Genomic DNA, 10,237 nt, shown 5'->3' with positions numbered 1-10,237 from the left:
TGTAGTGTGGCAAGAGAAATAGTCCCCTATAAAACTTAGCAATGGATGAAGTGGAATTGCTACTGTGAACTTAGTGCTATGTTAGTTTTGGTCTGGTGACCCTGAGTATCATCTTCCCCTAGAATTTTTGAAGGTTTGAAGGAGTGGTTCATTGTCTTCCCTCAGAAGTAGGTTTCATTGTCTTCCCTCAGAAGTAGAAATAGGAAGAGAGTTGTTTTGTTGTTCAAACCCTTGGGAAGTAGGAACCTGTCAGTGATTTCATCATCTCATTTATGGCTTAGGTGTATTATACAGCAGATAAGTATCATTCAACGCAATTTGTCATCTTGTTTCCCCATGATAGGAGCTACTCCTTTAGTCAGTACTCTGGTTACACACTACTACATTCAAGTTTTTTGTTTTGAAGATCCCTAAACTCCCTGAGTAAAGAGAATTTTCTCCAAAGGAAACAAAGTATCTACTAATAATACATGAGTTTTTCCTTTCAAAAACACCCCACTTACCCTTAATTATGCAGGATGCATGATGTAAGATGTACACTATTAGTTGTGTGTTATTGCATAATAGCTATGAGAGCAGGCCCTGTTTGAAAAGTTTGTTTCAGTTCCTGTTTGGTAAAGCAGTGACAGATGAAGGTAAAGTTTCTGGCTCAGAGAACTAGGAGACCTACATCTGTTCAAAGTTCCCAGAATTCAGGTAGCTCTAGGCAGCACAGCTATTTGTCTTATGGACACTGAAACCACAATGAGGAGCACCATGCAGGTTTTACACTTTTATTAACAAAAAAGAGCCCATAGGGCTCATACATTAGTACAAAATACAATCATGTTCCCGTATGTTAAAGTTTAACAGCATTTTTTTTCTTTTGTCTCTTTACAACTGTTTCACAGTTAAGTTATCAAAACAAACCCCCTGCATATTGAACTGATTATTGTGCAAACAGTATTTATTTAAAGGACCAATTTCTGCACTAAGCCAAGTGTCAGAGAGCAGAATTTGATCTTGTTTTCAACACGCCTTTGAAGGACCATGTGTGCTTCCTAAGAAACACAGTTTTTTTATTTTTTTTTTGCAGCAAACAATCTAAGGCCACAGTTTATCTGCAAGTAATGAAAAACAACTCAAAAAAAAAAAAAAAGCACATCTTTACCCTTCATGCTTTTGTTTGCTTGACCATGTTTATACCAAACAACTAGCCAGGTAGCACACATCACCTATCAGGTATTAAAGTCAAAAAAAAAAAAAAAAGCACCTAAATTTCTTTAAGCTAGTATCTTGAATTGTTAACATGCAAATTAATACACAGCCATAGTGTTTTTCAAGTAGCCATAATGGTATCTGTTTAAGGACATTATGCTTGTTCCCTTTTCCAGGTACTGTAAATCCTGCATTGATTATATGGACTTGCCATCACTTAAATAAAAAGGCCTAAGGAGCTACATCTTGAGACTTAGGTTGAGAAATACTCATTTTTAGAATGTCCTTTATAAAACATGCACTCCAATTTTGGTTAAAGCTGCATTTGCTATAGATGACAATACTTAAATTTGCAAATGAAAAAAACTAACTGCAGTTTAGAAATGTGAATCTCCACCAGCATGTCTTTTACACTGATGTAAAAGTGACTTGAGGTGAAGTGCTAGAAATTAAACAATGTGAGGAAGTCATACCAAAAGAAAACTAAAAATATATATCCATATATGCCTGTAGAAAAAAATTCCTGCTTCTTGAATGAAGACAGATTCCATTAAAAAAAAAAAAAGCATTCAAGCTTTTTTAAACTGCAGTTATGGATGAAATGAAGGAAACTATTACTATTCTTGTAGTTATCTGAAAGTACAAGGTTTTAACCCCAAACCTTTCTGTAAGACACATGGAGTAATTCTAACAGTTCAAGATTCCCTGTTGTATAAAGACTTGACTGTAAACATGCATATTAAGAATGCTGTGTTTCTGCTCCGTTAAGTGATCTGTTCGTGGTGGATTACTTATTCCAACTGATGCTTGGCAGGAAGCAAACATTCTACTTTAAATGAAGGCAGCAAAGGGCCAAGTAAAATCATGTGCCTTCGTTTTTAGCAGCAACAAACTCACTGTTCTAAGTGACCTGAGGAAGAAAACATTAGAATATTGCACCAAAACAAAATTAAACAGCATAAACAAACAAGGAAACAAAAACCAATATGGATAGCAAATGACCAGTGCAGCCCCTGACAACAGATCTATAGACAAAAATGCAGGAGTAATGAGAAGCATTGTGCCACTATCAGAGGATTTTGTTCCCCTGATGTCTGTTTCCACTTCAGTTATAAGCTATATCTATTCTGGGTATATTTATGCTTCTCCCTGTGCCTCCAATTTCATTCACTAACCACAGAAACCATTTAGGGTCCCTTTTAGAATCTTGAAGTATGCTGGAGCTTTAACAAGACTTTTTTTTGTCTCAGCTCTGAAAATAAGTGAATTTCCAAAACAGAGGTAGGTTTATAAAGGCTTCTGAATAAATTAAGTGTTGTCCATTTTGCTTAGTACACCTGTCAGCAGAAGGATCTTCCCTTGCCATGCTTCCCCTTATCATGCTATCCATAGACGTTAAGATCAGAAAAAGAACTACACAGTAAAGAGGCCAGAATAATTCCCTTAAGAAACCCCTTGAAAGAGCGCATAGTGCATTAGCTTGTATCACAGTTCAGTTTTCTTTTTACAGATTTGTATCTTTCATTCAGTAAATGGTTGCCTTCTTAATATTGCATAACAGTTATTCTGTCATCCATGATATCTTTAGAATCAGTAGAAATGATGAAAAAATAACACTTCACAGTTAAAAGGACAGGCTCTCATGAAACCATGTTAAGCTAGAGTGAAGATTTTGCTCCACATTTTAGTAGCATTCTGTTCTTGGATGCAGATAGTGTGAAGCTGAAGCCCCTTGAACACTGGGGCATCATTTGGAAATATTTTCTTACCCTACATTCTGTTCTACTACAAAGTTCTCAACATCATAATTACTTGAATTCTTCCAGAGTGTTGAAGTTCTTTTTCTCTTCAGAAAATCCTTATATTTCCACTGTGCACTTTACGCAGTACGTTCACTTTTTAGAACACATTCAGTATTTTCCAGTACTTCTTATGTACCCCAAGCATAATTGTTCCTACAGCATCCTTTGTGCAGACTAATCCAGAAGATTCTCTTCCATCACCAAACGTGCTCATACCTCCTTCTCCATTTTCTTTTGTCTTTTTTGTACACAACCTTCAGTTTTGAAAAAGAAAACTGTCTCCTTTTTAGTTGCACTGTCAGCCGAAGCAGCAGAAAGGTAAGACATTCATCACAAATCCTCTTCAAAGCATGAATGAGACAGGCTGAACTTCTTCTACATCGGTTGGATGTGGATCAACCTACAGAGAGAATGTCAACAATTACTGCCTATAATTCTTGCATTTTGGTACATCTTTTTTTGGCCATCTGACAGTAAACACACTTAAGATTCAGCAGGGGCTTTTGAAAAAGTTTTTTTTTGAAACCTTTTTGTTGTTTATTTTTTTACCTCTGAATAAAGAGGTGGAGGCTGAAACCGGAACTCTTGTATGTAAGCAAACACAGGACAACACAATTGTTCCTCACAGTCGATTGGTGGTGGATAAGCAGGAACATGTCTGGAAAACTCTTCCTCAGACACTACATCAGCATAATTTGGTGGTGCTGAAACACAAGAGATATTACAGTCTAATTTAGAAGTATTCACTCACAGCAAGACAGTATATGCATTACAGTTTCCAAGACTACAAAGGTCCTGTTTATTAAACACTGTACACCATCAAATTGTATGAAGTGCACTATATTCATTAATATTCTATCTAGAACTTTCTTTTTAGTAATCATTAGTGATTCTGCAGACATACTACAGATGCGTTTAAGGCTACTCCAGCAACAAACCTATATTGTATCAAGATACACTCAGTAGTAACCTTAAGGTGCCTACTGCCAAAGTAGAATTCCCACCATCAGAGGTTGGTTATTTCAAGATTCAGTTGCAAGTCAGATAGAGGTGGAGACTTAAGGAAAGCTGGAGCAGGGCATCCTTACTAATACTTGTGGATTTTGAGTTAGATTTGTGTGCCTCACTTCTCTTGAGTCATAATTTTAACAGTCTACATCCTTTACTGATCTAGTCCTTGAACTGCCCCTATTATCTTTCCGTTGTAAACAGTACTATGTTGTCTTCAATACGTTACCTTCAGGGTGTTCTGGCAGGGTTAATGCCAGCCAACTCATATCCACGCTAAACTGGCTGGTCATGCTGGAGTTTCTGCTTGAAAAGCTAATACATGGAATAGTGCCAATCACCAGAGGCATTTCAATCATCAATTTCTTAGCACCAGGAATATGAATATACACCTGTGTGACAACAAAGAACAGAATAGGAATAGACAGGATTAAACCCCAATGAATTGACGTTCCTAGGAACTACCATACTGCCAATGCTGCAGGTTGTTTAAAAACTAGGAGTTTCCTCATCAGGTATGTTTAGCGAATGCTCTGACAGCTTTCATTACTTTTTGACCATTTCCTTCTTTCTACACTTTTTCTAAATGATGTTAGGAAAAATACTGAACATTTGACTCTGTCCTACCTTCCTATTTCTGACAAGAATGACTAGAAGATCCCACTCAGTTGGAAACATTTTCCCCCTAATATCCTCTGCAGGTATAGAACTAGAAAATGTTTCTGAGGAAGCAGCAGCTTATTTTCCCCATCATTCCTATCCTTCAGTTTCAGTTTCCTCAGTACCTTCAGGCTCTCTCTTGTATACTGTATTTATTGTTGTTCCCAAATTCAAAATGTAAAAGCTGCTCAGTAAGAAAGTTCTTCTCTCCCCAAATTAATGCAGTATTCAAGAGTTGCACAGGAGTTACATATTTGCAATGAGAATGAATACTTACAGCTAATGAATATTCTACTCGAATAATACAGCAGTCAAGGATAGAGGGGGACACAGGTGGGATTTTCAGAGTTTTCCCATTCCAGGTATCTGTACTCCCCGAGGCAATATGGTTTCCTCGCACATTGGCGACCATCTGACGGAAGCTTTTTGTCTTCCCGCTGGCCAGGTAAGTTTGTGTTTGGAAAATGGCAGCTTTAGGAACAATCAAGCGGGAAGAGCAATTCTCAATTTCTGCATAGATTGGTATGGCTTCCCCTTAAAAACAGAGAAAGTTCAATAAATAATTGGTATTTACCAGCTCTCCTTTGGGAATATCAAAGCATGTTATGCAGCACGTACATCATCCACAATGTTATGAGAACAATACTTGTTAGTTTCCTCAAGCTAGTTTCTTTGCAGAGTGGTATTCAGGCAGAATTATAGCCACCTACTACATTTTATGTATAAACAATGATTCATTCATTTTGAAACATTAAGCACAACGTGAACAAGCTATAAAAGCTTTATTTGCAAATTACGCACCAGTCTTCCTTTTATGTAGTGCTAACTCAATTCCAGAATATTTCATTTCCTCAAATCTATCTGATGTTATCAAGATGCCAAAGAAGCTGCTAAAGCTCATTCTTACAGAAGTGTAAACCTACACAAATGGGACATTAAAAATAAACTATATCCCCAGTTATGGTTTTACCCCATTAAAAGCATCTTGTTCTTCACATTCAGTGTACATGGCTTTTGCACGAGAAAGGACTTCCTTTCTCTTTATATTCGTGAGGGGGGAGTGAGGGGTGGGGTGAGACGATTTTGCTTGGATGAATTCATACAGCTCTTTATTACCTCCTTAACAGAGCTATTCTTTTGACTATAAAGTGCCGCCTTTACAGAGATGAAAAATCCGATTAGATGTTTAATATTTACATCTTGAAGGGTGAAGACAACTCCTCTTACCATTACAGTATCCCTTCCTCTCAATTTTGGCACTCAGAGACACTGGCCCAGAGGTGAAAAACCAACAACCAACCATCTTCTCCTGACTTCTTAGAACAGGTGTCTATAAAATAGAGGAGTTGTTTTTTTTCATTTTATGGCATGAAATTATCAATCGCAGTTTAATATTAATGCATATCAATTATTGAAATTAATTCTGAAATCCACTTGGATTTGAATCTTTGTACTATGCAATGGAATTGGCATTTTGCCACCATGTAAAATGGAAACAAGTTTTAGCTATCTGAACACAAGACTGTTTTTAAACAGCAGCTGGGATTCAAGATAGTTAAATGATTTACTGGGCACTGCCACCGAGTGACTGTGATCATGATGTCTCAAATTTGTGTAGTTTTGCACTTTTTTGGTGGTAGTCTGGTAATCCACAAAAACAGACACTGCCCACTAGATGACCCATTGCCCTCTCCTATGCAAGAACTCCTGGTCAATTCAACACCCTCCTTGCAGTAACTAGATGCGCTGCCTTCACACTCGTAATGTGTTGCTGAATATAAGGACTACATTCTGCTTACAGATGTCACTGCCAAAACACTTCCGTAAGTTCTAGATCTAGAGAGATTAAAATGTGAGCCAATAAAGAGGAAAAAAAGAGTGCTCAAAACATCTAACTATGCTCACATCATGATGAAATGTTAAAATTATCCTAGCATTTTAAATAAAATAGAAATTACTTATTCATATTTAAATGAATAACCATTTAGATCCAGTTGCTATCATGAAAGTGCAAGGTATAATTTTATATTATTTTCATAATATGGGTTGAGATAAAAGAATCCAGCTCATTAGCTTCTATCTAGCCTATTTTCTCATTACTTAATGCCCGATCTTTCTTATTACTCTACAGTATTTCCAGTGATTATTAGAAGCTCAATGGCTTAATGTGGCCAAATCTGTCATAAGGAAATAACTGAAAAGATCTCTGAAGCAGCTGCATGCACACACTTCATGTTAGAAAACGACATGCAAAATGGAAGGATACGTAACATAATGGCCAGAGCATAAATGACAGGCTGGGCATGATTAATACTCTGCTATAATTACTGTTCCTCAACCTACTATTATTGAAGAGTTTAGGACACTGCAGCCCTATGAATGTAGTTGCTCTGGTAAGAGTAACTACTTCACACTCGTGCATTATTATTATTAAGCCTTATTTATGCATTTGAAGCCTGCATAACTTTTTGGCAAGAGCACCTAAGCCAGCAGGGTTGTAATCAATGGTATTAAAAAAAAAAAAAAAAAAAAAGCCACTTTGTTTGCTATTCACACAACCTAAGATCATCTATTTATAGAGAAAAGCTTAGGGAGCTTATATGCATTCAAAAGTCAGAAAATGACACTCTGGAGTAACATGAAAATGGCTAGATGGCTGGGTGGTAATTGTTCATTTTATAATTAGTTTTAATTTTTGCAGGTGGCCTTAAGGTAGGAAGGAGGAGCGGAGGACCTGCTTACCAATAAAGCTGGTGAGTTGACGTCGATATGGCTAATGACCTGAAGCTCTGTCTGTACACTTTGATCAGGTGCTGCAGGTCTTTCCAGAATTGCTTTCACGTAGTACTGAATACTGCCATACTTCCCAGTGAAAGAGGTCACCAGAGGCCTGAAACAAGCAGTCATAAAACCATTACCATCAGTTTGTAACTCAGTTGCAAAGATGAACAGTTCCTGTATATACAAGCGTTTACCAATTTACTTCTTGTACTTTTAAGGCCTTAGGGAAACTGTAACAAACAAGGCCAACCTACTTGGTGGTTGATTAAGACAAACATATAAAGCTGAACTATCAGTTTGATATTAAAAAACTTGAGTCAAATTACACTGAGTTCATGTTCCACAACAAGCAGTGTCCAACACAATCCCTTCAGGTTGCATTATTTAACTTACTCTTGTGGGAGTTGAAAGCTGAAGGGAAATTCGTGTCTTCCATCTGAAAGAACTAAGCTTTCCTCACCTGTAGAATAAAAACCAATAGTATATTTTAGTTATTCCAGAAATAGAACAAAGCAGAGGCTTTTATAAATTATTTATGACTGAAAGCACCCAGATGCAAGGAACCAGAAGAAGCTTTTACTGATCCCAGTGGGTTCTGGATAGGAGCCCACATTTTATTTATTCTGTGGTGTGATTTCAATGAAAAAAAATCAAGGAAGCACTGAGACCTTGAGTTTCAGTTCAGGATGCTGGCCAATTTCTAATCCAAAATGGCTTCTGGAAAGCACTGAGTTTCTTTTCTTTTGTAGCAGGACTGCGATAAAGGAAGTGATTTAGAGAAGTGATTGTCCCTCTGTACTCAGCACTGGTGAGACCGCACCTTGAGTACTATGTTCAGTACTCGTTGTGGGCACCCCGCTGCAAGGAAGATACTGGTTTGCTGGGAAGCATTTGAGAAGAGCAGTGAAACTGGAGAAGGGACTGGAGAACAAGACATACAAGGAATGGCTGCTGGAACTGGGGCTGCTGAGTCTGAAGAGGAGGCTGAGGGGAGACTTCATCGCTCTCTACAACCACCTGAACGGGAGGTTACAGCAAGGTGGGTGTTGGTCTCTTTTCTCAGGCAACACGTGAAAGGAGATGAGGAAATTGCCTCAAGTTGTGCCAGGATGGGTTTAGATTGAGTATCATGATGAATTTTTTCAGAGGAAGGTCAGTCAGGCATTGGAATCAGCTACCCAGGGAAGCAATAGAGTCACCACCCCTAGCAGTATTTAAGAGAAGCACGGATTTGACACCTAGGGACGTGGCTTAGCTGGGGACTTGGTCGTGCCAGGTTGATGGCCGTACTTGATGATCTTTAGGGTCTTTTCCAACCGAAATGATCCTATAATTCTCTGACAGCAGCTGATCTACTTATTCAATAACAATTAAGCTACCTTCTGTACTAAAAAGCTGCAATTTAAGGCCAGCATTACTATTAGTATTACTAATCTCAGTGCATTCTTAGAGGGCCTACTGTAGTGGAGATTTAAGGCCTAATAGTTACTTCTCCTACAGGTAAACTTGGGAAGTATTTTACCCTTACATGATGAAATGCCATTTCCCTTAAGTTCTCCAGTACTGCCCTAATGCTGCAGCATTTGTGTGATGGTTAAAGGTGCTTCTCTTAAGTCACTCCAAAAGCAAGCCGGCTGCTTGCGGAGCCTTTCACTGCTGACTTCAGGTGCCGAACACTCAGGTGCCTGAGGTAATTTGCAAAGAGGTAACCCATGCACCCAACCCCGTGAGAACTGCAGGCTGTGTTTCTGGACCTGTGGCTCACGGTGCAGCAGTTCCTGCAGAACGGCTCAAGTTGTAGGGAGGCCTCCAACCCCATCTGGCTCCAAACCCTACCAGGGCAGGGCCATCACCCGCTGGCTGGGGGCCTCGTGAAGTCCTTACCCACCCGCAGGGATGGGGCACCCCCAGCCCGTCTGTGCAGCCTGTGCCGGCGCCTCCCCACCCTCTGCGGGCAGCATTTCCCCTAATCTCTCAGGATAACCCCAAATCTCTCCCTTTTCGCTGACCCCCAACCCCCACCCCCCCGGGGGCCGCTCCCCGCAACTCCTCTCCCCCCCAGCCCCCTCCCCGCTCCCCCCTCTCCCCCTCACCTCCGCGCGGCTCCCTCAGCAGGCTCTGCCGGACATCCAGGTACCGCACCTCCGCCTCCCTCCGCGGCCCCGCCGCCGCCGCCCCGCCGGCTCCCCCCGGGGCCGCTCCTCCTCCTCCTCCTCCAGCAGCCGCCGCCGCCTCACCCCACGCCACCCGGGCCCTTCCCGCGGCTTCGAGGCGCAGCCCACGGAGCGGCAGCGGCCCCGCCAGCTCCAGCAGCACCCGGCCGCGCACCGTGTCCCCGCTGCTGTAACCGCCCGGCCGCGCCTCGTCCTGCAGCACCAGGGCCAGCGCCCGCACCGCCCCGCTGCCGCCACCACCACCACCGCCGGGCCCGCTCCCGGCCGCCGCCATCTTGGCGCCCCGGCTCCCCCCCGGGCAGGCCGCGGCCGCCGCCGTCGGTGCCTTTAAAACCCGCCCGGCTCCGCCGGAGCCCTCAGCGCCCGGCCCCGCCCCTCCCCTCCCGGCCCGGCCGCCTCCCATTGGTCGCCCCGCGGCTCCCCCGCCTCGCCGCTCGCTCGCCCCCCGCTTGGTGGCGGCGGAGGGGGCCGCGCGTCACGCGGCGTGATCGCCGCCCTCCAGCCAATGGGGTAGGGGGAGGAGGCGCGTGGACAGCGCGGCGATTGGCGGGGAGGCTGCGGGGTGGCCAATGGAGGGGCGAGGCCGCCACGTGCGCGGCCCGTGGGTAAACAGGC

General features: G+C 42.0%; 1 protein-coding gene across 1 annotated transcript; it reads right to left on the bottom strand.

Annotated features, from left to right (window-relative positions):
• Positions 1 to 765: 765 nt before the first annotated feature.
• Positions 766 to 9,941, bottom strand: ARRDC4 (arrestin domain containing 4). Its single transcript, XM_082768991.1, has 8 exons — positions 9,542 to 9,941; positions 7,842 to 7,908; positions 7,410 to 7,557; positions 5,895 to 5,997; positions 4,945 to 5,201; positions 4,237 to 4,399; positions 3,549 to 3,703; positions 766 to 3,399 (listed from the first exon to the last, which is right to left on the bottom strand). The coding sequence occupies exons 1-8, from the start codon at positions 9,894 to 9,896 to the stop codon at positions 3,343 to 3,345; spliced, it is 1,305 nt and encodes a 434-aa protein (XP_082625117.1). The 5' UTR covers positions 9,897 to 9,941; the 3' UTR covers positions 766 to 3,342.
• Positions 9,942 to 10,237: the final 296 nt, after the last annotated feature.

This window comes from Aythya marila (assembly GCF_965140915.1).
Source record: "Aythya marila genome assembly, chromosome: 11".
Taxonomy (NCBI): domain Eukaryota; kingdom Metazoa; phylum Chordata; class Aves; order Anseriformes; family Anatidae; genus Aythya; species Aythya marila.
The sequence above is the reverse complement of the archived record's forward strand: the minus strand, read 5'-3'. Positions and strand labels throughout refer to the sequence as shown.